This window comes from Canis lupus, chromosome 23 (genome assembly GCF_011100685.1).
Source record: "Canis lupus familiaris isolate Mischka breed German Shepherd chromosome 23, alternate assembly UU_Cfam_GSD_1.0, whole genome shotgun sequence".
In the NCBI taxonomy this organism is placed as follows: Eukaryota; Metazoa; Chordata; class Mammalia; order Carnivora; family Canidae; genus Canis; species Canis lupus.
This window is the reverse complement of record NC_049244.1, coordinates 7,365,768-7,381,153: the sequence shown is the minus strand read 5'-3', so window position 1 is coordinate 7,381,153 and position 15,386 is coordinate 7,365,768. Positions and strand designations below refer to the sequence as shown.

Sequence of the window (15,386 nt, the reverse complement as noted above, 5' to 3'; positions counted from 1 at the left end):
TGCAGCATTATTTATACTAGTCAAGATAAAGAAGGAATGTCTAAATGCCCTTCAACAGATGACTGGATAAAGAAGAGGTGAGATATATATATTATATAAAGAAGAGGTGAGATATATATATTTTATATATATATATATATATATATATATGCTATATAATAGAAACAAATACATAAAAATATTACTTAGCCATGTAAAAAGAATGAAATTTTGCCATCTGTGACCTAGAGGACCTAGAGGGTATTATGCTAAATGAGAGAAGTCAGATAAAGACAAATGCCATATGATTTCACTTATATGTAGAATCTAAAAAAAAATAAAACAGGGGATCCCTGAGTGGCTCGGCGGTTTTGCCTGCCTTCAGCCCAGGGCGTGATCCTGGAGACCTGGGATCCAGTCCTACGTCAGGCTCCCAGCAGGGAGCCTGCTTCTCCCTCTGCCTGTGTCTCTACCTCTCTCTCTCTCTCTCTGTCTCTCATGAATAAATAAATAAAAATCTTTAAAAATATATATATATATATAATATAATAAAAACAATATAGATTCAAAGACACAAGAAACAAACTATTGCTTACCAGAGAGTGGAGGGGTCTGGGGAAGAAGGCAAAATATGTAAAGAGAATAGGTACAAACTTCCAGTTATAAAAGAAAGAAGTGAGGAGGATGTAATGTACAGCACAGGGAACACAGTCAGTAATATTTTGTATGGTGATGGATTCTGGTAACTAGACTAATCATGGGGACCATTTCCTAATGTATAAAAATATCAAATCACTATGATTTATACCTCGTATGAAATTAATTAGATATTGTATGTCAGTTATACTTCAATCTAAAAAAAAATTCTAGGGAGGTAACTACCTTTTTTTTTTTAATTTTTATTTATTTATGATAGTCACACAGAGAGAGAGAGAGAGGCAGAGACACAGGCAGAGGGAGAAGCAGGCTCCATGCACCGGGAGCCCGACATGGGATTCGATCCTGGATCTCCAGGATCACGCCCTGGGCCAAAGGCAGGCGCCAAACCGCTGTGCCACCCAGGGATCCCAGGTAACTACCTTTTAATCAGATAAATTAACTAAAGTAAATTTTCATCATGATTCATTACTATCCAACATCTAGGCTGTGTGCATAATAGATATATACGTAATTACACAACTAATTAAACCACTGAAACTAGTCAGTTCCATATCAAGGTCCTTTAAATTTTGATTTAACTTGTATTTTTAACTTGAGAATTAATTATCAGATGTGGTATTAACCTTCCTCTTTCCTTAAAGTAATTACAGCATTAATACTTAAATACTAATATTGAACTCTGGTTAATGATATACATGCTAAAATATTACAAGGAAGGATACTATGGCCTGCAACTTACTCTGAAAAGCATCAAAAAAGTAAAATAGATTGAGGGGCAGATAGAATAATGTATACATGGACAGATTTGTGATAAAGCAAGTATATAGTAAAGTATCGATGATATACTCTGGGCAGTAGGTATATACATGCTCACTTTAAAGTTCTATTTCTCTGTATGTTTGAAAATTTTCATAATATACTGTGTTGAAAAGAAAAAAGGAGAAAATTGTTTGTTATATTGTATGCCAAAACCAATTGATTTATGTAGAATATCTGACCCAGTAATAAGGCAATCACAGGCAGCTGTGTTTACAAACTCTTGGGCTTGCATTGTACCATCTCTTCTCCTACCTTGGTGTCACCCCCTGGTTTCCTCCTGATGTTAAGATGCCCAATCATACTAAGCACTCCACCCCCTTCAAGAATATACATTATTCCCAATTAGCTAATAACAGCCAACAACCAACTTTCAGAGATATGTTTAAAAATAAACAGACTGAGTAAAGGCATCTCCTTGTGATAAGAATTAAATGAGATCATATATGCAAAATGTTTAACAATGCCTGATACATAGTTAATAATAGGTACCTTATTATTTTTTTAAAGGTTTTATTTATTTATTCATGATAGACATAGAGAGAGAGAGGCAGAGACACAGGCAGAGGGATAAGCAGGCTCCATGCCAAGAGCCTGATGCGGGACTCGATCCCGGGACTCCAGGATCACACCCTGGGCCAAAGGCAGGCGCCAAACTGCTGAGCAACCCAGGGATCCCCGGTACCTTATTCATTTTTAGAAAAACAGTTGTATTTTCAATGGGCTTACTTCCTGAACTTTATCCATGCTCATTCTTCACCTTATTGAAAACTTAAATTTCTTCTGAATGTGTTATAAAGCTGATTATCATTCAGTTTTTGTATTCATAACAGTATTTATAGTCTTTTTGAACTATTCTGTAAAGGGAAAATAATCATTCTAAATAATATTTTTAATAATACTCATTAAAGATCACTGGATCTGCCCAGTACCATGTAGAGTGGTACATCCAAATATTTTACCCCTACTTCATGGAGCTTATAAAAAATGATGTATTTGTAGAGGACTTGGAATTACCTAGGGAAACTGGGCAAAGCCAGAGTCAATAAGCTCAGGGACTTGGACTATGCCCAGCACCTGACCAGCCCCCACCAAAGGAATGAGATCCTCAGTCCACCGAATCTGTTCATAGAATTTTGGAAGCTATAATCTGTACATTTGCCAGACAATACTTTAGAATGTTTAGTCTAAATAATTTAATCATATATCATATAGCTCATAAATTGTCTCCATACATGATCCAGGTCCACAGATTATAAATGTTTTTGTCCTAATCAGAGACTGCTGAGAATAGCCAGATTAATGATAACATCATCACTAAAGCCTAAACAAATGTTCATCTCAGACACTGCTGCCATTATGATATTCTTAATGAATTTTTTTCTTTCTTTTTTGGAAAGAGTCAAAAGAATGTCACTTGAGCTGCACACTCCCCAAATGACTTTTTGTTTTGTTTTGTTTTTTTCCCAAATGACGTTTTTAAATCAAAGTTTTCTAGTAAAATACTCGCATTAGAGCAAACTTTAAAAGAAATTCCATATGCTCCATATCCCCACTTTCTAAATTATGTAACTCAATGTCTTTCAATATAAAGTGTCCATAATCTTTTAAACTATAAAGTCAGATTCCTTTTTTTCAAAAAGTTTTCTCTTCACTGCCATTAATTTCTTAAATGAGTAACAATGGCATATTACATGACTGGTGTGTATACATGAAACATTTTCATTTAAAACTGTTTCTAAGAAAGCATCAACAAACCTAGGTTTCCATACATATTTTATCAAATCTATGGACATTATTGTTCCAACAGAAAGTCAGATGCTAATAATATAGATGGAGCAACACTCTGAAATGACTTGCTATTTTCTAAAATAACATTAGTAACAGACCTGAGGAGTTGGTGGTTCACTTCCATTAACACTGTCAGATTTCGTGGCTTGGATGGATGCATTCTAAGAAAAACAAAGAAACATCATAAAGAAAAGGAACAAAAAGCTAAACTGTTAAAACTGTTAAGAACAAAAACCAAGTACCAATTAAATACATTTATCAAACAAAATTAGTTCATTTATTAGAATGTTTTCATGCAAGGCAAAACTAGTATGGTGAGTATTTAGAAAATTTATTTTGCTATATGTAACTAAATAGCAAAGATTAGTATATAGCAAAATTTATTTCAAGCTAATCACATGCCTCTCCCCAATATAATGTCCCCAGTTTTTCCCCCCATGACAAAATTAACATCAGGGATTCAATTAGCAAAAGTCATTCAAATAGACAACTATCCAGAAAAAGAAACAATGTCAAGAGTTCCCTATGATAAAAAAATACTCAAAGTTATTTGGGCTAAGACCTGAAAAATATCTTTGTAACAAGAAATGGAAATGCCTCATTCATCTGAAACCAGCAATCTAAATGAAATTGTTAAAGCAATTTTCAGAAAAACTTATAATTAAAAAATCTTCCAAATAAGAAAGTAAATGTTCTAAATTAAGTGACATCCTACTGATCACAACATACTGGCGTAGGTTCCATGATAATGAATGAGATTCTTAGAGATTCAAAATTCTATACTGCATTCATAATACACTGACCAAAATTAGAGCTACATAAGTAGCTCATGATAAAATAACTTCTAAGTTTTAAACAAAGCATTAGAGCAAATATTAGCCACTATGTTTCAGTAACTTGGTAGCTAAATAACACATTTCCCATAAATTTCCAAAGCCGACCAAGGAAGGGTCAAATAACTGACCTTACTTATTCTTAAATAGAACTGGATATTAATTCTTAAATATAAGTATCAGCTTTGCAAGTGTTCTCAAATTTTTGAACTCTCATTAGATATTTGATACTAAGAAATTATTAATTTTTAGGTGTGATAAATGTATTATACATTTTTAGTCATTATCTTTTAGAAATATATACCAAAACATTTAGATGGAATAAGGTTTCTGAAATTTGCTTCAAATAATCCAATAGAGATGGAGGCATGGGAAGAGAGGTAGGTATACATGTGTGGGGTGGACGGTTAGAGAATTGCGAGGGTATAATAAAATAAGACAGCCTTGAGTTAACAGATGATACTGGGTAATGGATACCGGGAGACGAGGGAGAGTTCTTATACTGCTATTACTATTTCCACTTCCATAATGTATTTGGATTTTTCTCTAACAATAACTGAAATACCTTCTCCTTCTAATATAAAAAGAGTGTGGGTGTAGAGGTTGCTTAAGATTCTCTCTCCCTCTTCCTCTGCCCCCCTCCAACTACCCCCACCCAGCTCTTGTGTGCACACATACTCTTTAAAAATAATAATAATTATTATCAAATTATATCAGTCCAAGACATTTTCCTTTGAGTTTTACTGGGGAGAAAAGTTGGGGGAACATAACTTTTATCTTCCTGTTCTCTGACATTTCAAATAATTAAGTTGTATATATGGCTATGTCTGTGTAAGCATGATAATTAATGCTTGCTGGCCCTTAAAATATACTACACTACACGCTATAAAATAAAAAACATACTTTGTTGAGTTCAACAAGTCTCTTGGTCCATAAGCTGAAAATTGAGACAGTCAAGTTATGGAGAAAAGAAATGAAATGGTTCCCTAAGATATTTAAGTTAGGAGCAAGAGTGGCAAGAGAATCCATATTAAGTTACTTGACACATGACACAAAAAACTATTCTATAATTGTTTGACCTCTCACCCTATCAAACAAACACAACCTAATATTTAAAAACTTTTCCTCCCTGCATATGTATTTCAATATATATATCATACCATATATCTAAATAAATGCAGGACAGCTTAAGGAGAGTATTTGCTAAGGTACCTTGTAAATTTAAATTAGGAAGCAAAATTAAAGATTTTGTCACTATCTGTAATGCCTTCTTCATTTCTGCCCAGCCAATTCTCATTTACCTTTTAACTTTCAAATGCAGCTTCTTTTATGAAGCTTCATATCGCTTGCTTGAGGGCTAACACATTCCCTATGCCTATATTTTCTTCTATGAAGGCTTAATTCCTTTTTATTGTAAGCATATGTCTCCACAGTAAACTATAAACTCTCAAAGAGCAGGAACCCTGTATCTTCATCTTGGTCCACAGGACCTAACTTTTGCCTGACTGGTGGTGAGGCTCAATATATGCTTGTCAAATCCTTACACAGTTACTTCTTTCGGTATAAAAAAAAGAATTCTGAAGTCCTTCCAGAGAGAAGCTCAACACATGTCAATACTCAACTGTCAGCAATACTTTCTCCTGGGAGCAATTCTAAGACAAGAGAAAAATTATTATAATCTAAAGTGTATTTAATTTAAAAGCACATACAGGTTCCCTGTCAGAATTGTCTTCAATTATGTTTTGTTCAATTTTCAACAACTATTTACTGACTGCTGAGGACTAAGCAATTTTTAGAATTTGGGGTCGTTTTTTAAAAAAACTGAATTAAGTAAAAGGTATCAGCTGATGAACACAGAAATAGACTCTCACTAAATTTGTATTCCATTTTACATTATGCTATGGTTTCTCTTTGTTAAAGAGAGAGAAGTTTTTATCTGAACAAAATTTAAATAAGATGAATGAAGACTTAGTCTACTTAAATTATTTTTAAATAGTTATAAAGCCTCATTAGCATTTTTCACAATAGAAGAGGTACTTAAATTACTTTTATATATGGAAGTGGGTCACAGAGAAGCTTTTTTTAAGTCTCTGTTACTGTAACATGAAGTATAAAGTAATATCATTTTGTATTTTCTTTTTTTTAAGATTTTATTTATTTATTCGAGAGAGAATGTGCAAGAGTAGGGGGCAGAGGGAGAGAGAAGCAGGGTTCCACTGAGCAGGAAGCCCAATGTGGAGCTTGATCCCAGGACCTCGGGATCATGACATGAGCTGAAGGCAGACTCAACCAATTGAGGCACCCAGAGGCCCCTCATTTTGTGTTTTTAAAATAAATTGCTGGGATCCCTGGGTGGTGCAGTGGTTTGGCGCCTGCCTTTGGCCAGGGACGCAATCCTGGAGACTCGGGATCGATCCCACGTCGGGCTCCCTGCATGGAGCCTGCTTCTCCCTCTGCCTGTGTCTCTGCCTCTCTGTCTCTCTCTGTGTGACTATCATGAATAAATAAATAAAATCTTTAAAAAAATAAAATAAAATAAATTGCTAAGTTATCTTTAACTGGGACTCCGGTCTCTTTCTCAAACCAGTTTTGAAAAGAGTGACATATTACTTGTAGCCAAAACCAAGGAGAGACCCTTTGCCCTGAGATCCAAACTATGGTGCCTCAACTGTTTTCTTCTCTAAAACCAAGTTCAGAATGTAATTTAGGATTGCTACTGACTATATACAGACCAAATCTGTCCTGGCTGCATGGATTAAGTAGAGAAATGTTCTAATTTCATCATAAGCTACTTAGTAAATTAAATCAATTCTTGTCGTTTAAGAAAACCTCAATCCGGGATCCCTGGGTGGCGCAGCGGTTTAGCACCTGCCTTTGGCCCAGGGCGCGATCCTGGAGACCCGGGATCGAATCCCACGTCGGGCTCCCGGTGCATGGAGCCTGCTTCTCCCTCTGCCTGTGTCTCTGCCTCTCTCTCTCTCTCTGTGTGACTATCATAAATAAATAAAAGTTAAAAAAAAAAAAGAAAACCTCAATCCTAACTCACTCAGTATCCAACATACCACAAAAAGCTATCTTTACTGGGCAAAAAATATCTCTTAATTTCCTAAGTTAACAACTTAAGATACATATGAAAACAGTGCACTTTCTCAAACTGAAATTATATACAAGATTCAAAATTGTATGAATTCACTGCATTGGAAAATAATGAGTAATTACTTCCTTTCAAATGTTTAATATATAGAAAACTAGTACTCTCTCAAAATAAGATGCAATTATTTATTACAGTAGAATCTACCTACCTACACAATGTTGTTCAATTATAGATTTACATATAATACTTTTTTTCCTTAAAATATGAATCACATCTCAAAATATTCTTGGCCTCCTACCAATAGTAGAACAGAGATTTCTAGCAAAACATACCATTTTTAGTTAAGCAAATATTCCCTAAAGAGAAAACTTAGAGTTTAGATCAGGTTGAGGGTAGTCTTCACTACATTAATGAAAAGTGTTATTTTATTGTTGTTAAAAAGCTACCAGAAAACACACCAGCCATCAGAATTCAGCAATTCACTCTGATTTTTTAGAGCAGGGTTAGCAACAGGGTACTGAGGATGCTTTGAGAGACAGTCAGTGACAAGCAGCAGAGATTTGCTTCTAGAATTACCAAATTACTTTGCTTCCCCACAAAGGGAATGCAGAAAGCGGTGGAAGGACTCACCACACTGTCAGGCTCTGTTTTAGGCTGTTTGGAGGAATCCAAAGCAAAGATAGTATACTCAGAGAGAAAAGCAGGCTCTGCTATCATCCCGGCTAGTAGCTGTCTCATTCAGTGTAATAAGTAGAGGTATAAAAATAAAACAAATAATGAAAAACAGATAATAAGGGCATGTTGCAAACTGTTCTCACCACGCAGCATGCACAACACTAATGGCCTTGCACCATCACAACTGCTACCATCTCTCCACCAACAGAAATAACAAGTTGCTGCAAAGGTCAGGAATGGAGAGGAGTTGAGCTGTTCAGAATTTCAAAGCCCAACTTTAACCAACTGGCATACAATGATATATGCAACAGCCACCACAGCATACCACATGTCTGCCAATTTGGTCTAAGTCTCTAAACTAGTAAGAACCATATGGTAAAGAACACAAAGCCTTAACATAACAAATACATTCAAAATAATAGCATTGAAATTTATGGGGAGGACAAAATACATAAAATTTTAAATAATCATTTACTTTGTACTTAGAAAGTTTTCTCCAATATGTACAGAAGAAACTTTAATTCTTTTAGTATATATTCTCTTCCGTCCTTCAGTCTTCTTTCAAAAACTATACACCAAAATATTAATAATCATGAATCAGATTTAGAATAAATTATAATTAAAGTGAACTTTTAAATGAAAAACTGCTGAAATCTGAATAAGCTCTATGGGTATCACACAGTTTACCAAGGTCAAATCCCTTGTTTTGATAGCATACAATAGTTACAGAAGACATCTTTGGGAGAAAATGGGTAAAATATACACAGGCCCTCCCCTAAAAGAAATTTTATCATGTCCTGTAAATCTATGATTATTTCAAAATAAAATAAAAACTAAAAAAAAAAAAACCAAAAACATTCTTTTGCAATCTTAACACAGCAAGTAATGTATATTATTATGTTATATATTACATATAATAAAGAACTTATATCAGAAATGTTGCACAACCTTAAGAACTTACACTTTTCATCTTAGTACTATAGAGTTATGGATATTGACTAGAGCCTCCACTAACTCTTCATCTGGTCCTAAAAGTTGAGTATTAGTGGTGTACTAAAATGTACTAGATGCCTGCTTGGCTCTGGCTACTCATCTTATCCAAGTTTCTATTCTTGCTGAAAATTTGAACTCCTCTGGGAATTCAGAAAGGTCATCCTTGGAATGGATGTGATTTTAAATTAAAGGCTATACAAATTTACTCTTCTTAGGCTTCTAAAATTAACATTTGAAATGAAGTCACTCTGGCCCACACGACAAAATAATTTAAAATTTCACAGAGTGTTTGAAGTCTAACAAAAAACAAAACAAAACACCCACACACTCACAAAAATTGATGTCCAACAGAGAAAAACATGTTGACCAAACATTTCAAAGGAAGATGCTACCAAAAAACAATTTACACTCATGCCCTTAGCCCAAGTAAAAGCCAAGTGTATCAAAGTTAGTTTCCATTGACAGCTACCTCAAAACCTAGACCCTTTCTTCCCACTTGCTGTCCTTGTCATTTGCTTCTTATGCCTATGAAAATCTTACATGGTCAGTTCCCAAATATTCTCAATCAAATTCTGTCTCAACTCCATGTCTCTCAAGCTCTGCTCAAATTCGAATCCAAATCTTGTAAGAACTTAATTCACCTCTTCTGTGGTCCTTAGAAGAAGCCATCTGTTGAACTAACACTGTCTGACCATTTGTGAAGATATATACAACTCCCATTAGAATTCTGAAGGCTTTTTGATTTTTCCGCCACATCTCTTACTCTTACATATATATATTTATCTCTATGTGATTTTGGTGGAATTACTCAGTATTCCTTTTGAATATCCTAATTTTCCTGTGATTTGGGATCTGTCTTGAGTTTTATTCTGATGTATGTTTTTACAACAATTTTTTTTCACTTCAAGGATTTCTAATTGGTTCTTTTTCCTACCTACCTACTTTTGTTTTAGTCTGTTTTTCCCCACAATTTTATCTTCTTTTTCAGAAAATCATTACTTCATGTATCTTACGAAACATATTTGTTTTAAAGTCCTTTCTAGACTACTCTTTTCTAGGATAAACTTATATGCCAATTCCTGTTTTTAATGGCTGCCTTCCTAGCATTTGCTTTAGAATTTTCATATACAGGTTCACTTTGAGGAGGTATCATCTTTCTCCTTCCTTCTGTACTCCTCTTTCCTTATCCAGTCAATCTGACTCCCTAGGCTCCAGTTTGAGTTTCTTGCCCGATGGCAATACAAGGGTTATCACTGACTCAGTCACAATAAGCCAACGTGAGGTATGCTTCAGTTCTTGGTCACGAGGCCTCCCTAGGGACAGCAGTTTTTCATAATGGGCCACAGAGAACTATAGGCAGCAGTTAGCAAAAGCTTTTCTCAACCTCTTTCTTCCAGTGTTGGGAGCCCCACTCCAGGTCCTGGCTTGCAGCACTATATCTAACTTTGGCACCACAGAACCCTCCCAGTCCTTCTGAACCAGAGTTCAAAGAGAAACTTAAGTCTTAATGACCGCCCTAAGGCATGCACTAGCATTCACTATAAGTAACAAATTAGCATATCTCCTATGAATTAATGTAACTCCTATTAGAGGAGGGTCTCTAAAAAGTTTAGTACTTGGGCAGCCCTGGTGGCTCAGCGGTTTAGCACTGCCTTCAGCCCAGGGCCTGATCCTGGAGAGCTGGGATCGAGTCCCACATCAGGCTCCCTGCATGGAGCCTGCTTCTCTCTCTGCCTATGTCTCTGCCTCTCTCTCTCTCTCTCTCTCTCTCCTGTGTCTCTGCCTCTCTCTCTCTCTCTCTCTCTCTCTCTCGTTCCCTCTTTCTCTGTCTCTCATGAATAAATAAAATCTTTAAAAAAAAAAGTTTAGTACTTTAGCAAGTATGTATAAGTCTCTCTGCCATGACAAGAGGAACTCCTGTTTCTATCTTCCTAGACACTGTCATATACAGATGTCAGCTGTACTAAGGTACACTAAACTCATTGTTTTTATTTCCAACAATGTACATTTTAAGAAGTACTTGTCATAATATACTCTACCAAAGATACAAGAATAAAATTGTTTACAACATGACAACAGCAGCAGCAGATGAAAAAATATTAATTCTGTACAGACCATGGGTAAACTATTTTGAATAAATTCAAGACCACAACTTAAGGCCCTATTTTGTCTATATATATATTATATACACACACATACACACACACACACACACATATATATTAGAATATATACTAATATAAAGTCTCTAAACAAAAAAGATAGTAAAAAAGCACAAGATGTTAACATTCCCTTGCCATAACACCACTGAAAAGACCAACAGTAATATGAAGATGGGAAGAAAGTTATATCAGCCTAGGCAACCAGGAAGTAGCAATATGGATTCAAGGTATTTTTGTTTAATCTGAGGGCACCTGAGACTTGAGAAAAATAAGTTATCAAAGATCAACTTGCTATTCTAATTCTGAAAATGCTCAGCACGCTCAACCAGAAAGTAGAACCATACTGGTTCTTTAAAAAGATATAAATATTTAGCATAACTGGCAGAGAAAAACATAAGACTCATTATTACTAATATCAGCAATGAAAGAGGGGAAATTACTACTGCATTTATAGAAATAAAAAGGATTATAAGATAATGCTATGAACAACTGTATGCCAACAAATGAGATACTTGGATAACAAAGACAAATTTCTAGAAGGATAGAAATCACCAAAATTGACTCAAGAAGAAATAGAAAATCTCAATAGATCTATAAAAAGTAAAAAGACTAAAAAAAAAAAAGTAAAAAGACTGAATTAGTAATCAAAACACTTCCCAAGAGGCACCTGGGGTGGCTAAGTCAGTTGGGTGGCCAGCTGTGGATTTTGGCTTGGGTCATGATTTCAGGGTCCTGGGATCAAGGCCACATCAGGCTCAAGACTCAGAGGGGAGTCTGCCTGAGGATTCTTTCTCTCTCTCCTATCCCTGTGCCCCTGTCCCAGTGCATACTCACTCATGTGCACTCTCTCAAATAAATAATCTTAAAAAACAAAAAACAAAAAAACACTTCCCACAAAGAAGAGCCCAGAATCAGATGGCTTCACTGGTGAATTATACCAAACATTTGAAGAATTAAACTAATCTTCACAAACTCCTCCCAAATACTTCCCAATTCATTTTATGAGGTTAATATTATCCTGATATCAAAACCAGACATCACAGAAAAGAAAACCACAGACCAACATCTCTTATGAATATAGACACAAAAATCCTCAACCAAATACTAGCAAATCACCCAGCAATAAAAGATGTATGCCATGAACCAGCAGGATTTATCCCAGGAATGCAAGGTTAGTTTAACTTCCAAAAACCAATTAATATAATATACCATATCAAGAGAATAAAGGACAAAATCACAAGGCCATCTCAATAAACACAAAGAATACATTTGACAAAATTCAACACTGCTCTGTAAGAATACTCAACAAATTAGGAAAGGAGGGGAACTTTGTCAACATAATAAAGGCAATTTACTGACACCAACAGATAACATCATACTTAATGACAAAAAAACTAAATACCAAAAAAAAAAACAAAACAAAAACAACTAAATACCTTTCCCCTAAGATCAGGCATGAGACAGGTACGTCTGCTTTCACCACCTCTGTTCAACATTGTACTGAAAGTCCTAGTCAGAACGATTACGAAGAAAATGTTATAAAATGTAGCCAGATCAAAGGAAAATATAAAACTACCTCTGTTTGCAGATGACATGATCTTTTACATAGAAAATACTAACTAATCTATTAAGTAATTATTAGAACCTATTAAATGAGTTCAGCAAGGTTGCAGGATACAAGACCAATTAACAAAAATCAATTTTCTCAATTTTATTTCTAAAGAGTGACAACAGCAAATTAGAGAGCAGGTAAATGTAGATATCACTCCTTCCTTCAAAAGTTCAGCAAAAGACAGAGGGATAACATCCCTAGGGCCTTAGTCCATATAACAGTCCATCTGTTTCCCTCCCTTCATGTAGGGACCTAAGCAGAGTAAGTGGAGTAGACCTTCTCATCTTCCATGCTGCCCCCAGTATCGACTTAACAAGCCCCTACGATGCACAAAGCACATGCTAGGAAATTTACATGCTAGTAAATCTCCACAATTTCATAAGGCAAGTATTATTTCTATTTGACAAAGAAAAAATCTGAGTTATTGAAAAGTTAACTTCCAAAGGTCCTTCAGCCAGCAAGTGGGAAAGCCTGGATATAAATTCAGGCTCACCCAAATGACTCCAAAAACCATCCTCATCTCAAAAGTCTATATTTGGTCTTACTCCAAACAAATTACACAAACAGATTTTCATACTCAGAAAAATCATTAGATTCAGCCCCAAAGAGCAATGTCTGAAACATGCTACAACACGAATGAACCTTTAAAACATCATGCTAACTAAAAAGAGACAGACACAAAAGGTCACAAATTGTATGGTTCCATTTATACAAAATATCCAGAGTAAGTGGATCCATAGACACAATACACAGATTAGTAGCCACCTAGGTTGGAAGAGAGGGAGCATGGGGAGTAACTGCTTAATGAGGATGGGTTTCTTTTTCGGGATCATGAAAATGTCATAGAACTAAAGAGATGTGACAAATGTACAATATTGTGAATGTATTAAATGCCACTTTGAAACTATAAATGTTATATAGAGGAATTTAATCTCAATCAAAAAACATCATCAGAATGGAACAGAGGATAGGAGGCTACGGTAGCTTCATTTGCCCTAGTCAATCTTTCACATGATCCTACACTCTCTACTGCTCTTAAGCAGCCAGCTCTAGAGAAGCAAAAAAGATTCATCTCAAGCAACAAAAGGGGAAGGGAGCTCTATGCTGAAGATAACAAGGCTATGCCTAGGATCACTGGGAGAAAGAAGATGGTCAACTGAACAGACATGCCATTTGTACAGGATGATGGAGTGCCAGAGGTCTATGGACCTTAGCATCAGTGCAAATTCAGTCTGTTCTCCTTTGCCTTCAATGCCTGAATCATGGATGATTTTTTATATCCTTATAAGAAAGCCAGCAACCAAAGACAGATTTATTTAGATTTACTTATGGTATTTACTAACACAGGAAAATAGTGTTATATATCGGGAGGTATATAAAATCTTTAATTGCCCAGGAAATTATCTTAACAGAACTATCTACTTTTGAAACATTCTAGATAAGAAAGACTTTACTGTATCTACTAGAGAGGTAGACAAATATTTATATTTTGAGTTAAACCTCCTCATTTTGTTAAAAAGGAACATTATAACCTCTAAAATAGCCAATCAGGATCCTATCCTTTATGAGGTATCTTCCAACTCAGAGACTTAACAAAAACAAAAACAAAAACAAAACCCCAGGGAGTGGGAGGATGACTAAAAAGTAATTCTTATATAATGCCCTTTTAAACAAGAACTTAATTATGAAAATAGAAAGTCCTTTAATTGTGTAAAATAAACTGAACTAAGGTTTACATTATACTGGTCAAAAATACCTTTTAGAGTTGTCAGAAAACACTTTTTTTTAAAGATTTTATTTATTTATTCATAAAAGACACACAGAAAGAAAGAGAGAGAGAGAGGCAGAGACACAGGCAGAGGGAGAAGCAGGCTCCATGCAGGGAGCCTGACGTGGGACTGTATCCCGGGTCTCCAGGATCACGTCCTGGGCTGAAGGCTGCGCTAAACTGCTGAGCCACCCAGGCTACCTGTCAGAAAACACTTTAAAAGCAAGGAGAAGAAAGAAGGGATGATGCTGCTCTTTCAATCAGAAACCACTTCCTAAATTAAACCTATGAAGTACAGGATCTTTAGAATTGAAATTTGGGAAGAAATAAAAAATAACCTTTAGCTTACTCAGCCTATTGTAAAAGTATATTCAAATCATCCCTTTCAAAAAGGATTATTTGAATGTAAAGATACATTCAAGTAAAAAGTTTTAAAGCATCCTACTATAAAATATTTTTTAAAAAACAATAGTAGGGGCACCTGGTTGGCTTAGTCAGAACAATGTGCGACTCTTGACCTCAGGGTCATGAATTCAAGCCCCATGTTGGGTGTAGAGACTACTTACATAAATAGAAAAGCTTTAAAAATATATGAAAATATGGCGTGCCTAGGTGGCTCAGTTGGTTAAGCATCTGCCTTCAGCTCAGGTCATGATCCCAGGGTCCTGGGATCAAACCCCACATCGGGCTCCCTTCTCAGCAGGAAACCTGCTTCTCCCTCTCCCCACATTGGGCTCCCTTCTCAGCAGGAAACCTGCTTCTCCCTCTCCCTCCTCCTGCTGCTCCCCCTGCTTTCCCTCCTCCTGCTACTCCCCTTGCTTGTGTTCTCTCTGTCAAATAAATAAAATATTTAAATATACATATATAAATTTTTAAAAATTTAGAAAGCAAAAGTAGCAATCAAGTTATTTTCCAGGTTTCAACTGCATTGTACATAAACCAATATACAGTAATAGCAATCAATATACTGAGTATAGTAATGATGCTATCAACACAGATTGCC

The 15,386-nt window shown here is 35.5% G+C and overlaps 1 protein-coding gene across 5 annotated transcripts in view; it reads right to left on the bottom strand.

Moving 5' to 3' along the window:
• The window catches only part of GOLGA4 (golgin A4), a 126,013-nt gene that overhangs the window by 88,867 nt on the left and 21,760 nt on the right, over window positions 1-15,386 (bottom strand). For 3 of the 5 annotated variants that reach the window (XM_038570403.1, XM_038570405.1, XM_038570404.1), the window contains exons 3-4: window positions 7,804-7,902; window positions 3,345-3,407 (exon numbers count right to left, since the gene is read on the bottom strand). In XM_038570403.1, coding sequence (XP_038426331.1) covers window positions 3,345-3,407; window positions 7,804-7,902 — 162 coding nt within the window. Of the gene's footprint in view, window positions 1-3,344; window positions 3,408-7,803; window positions 7,903-15,386 lie in introns of those variants that run through there. The other 2 variants (XM_038570406.1, XM_038570407.1) reach the window with 1 other exon arrangement.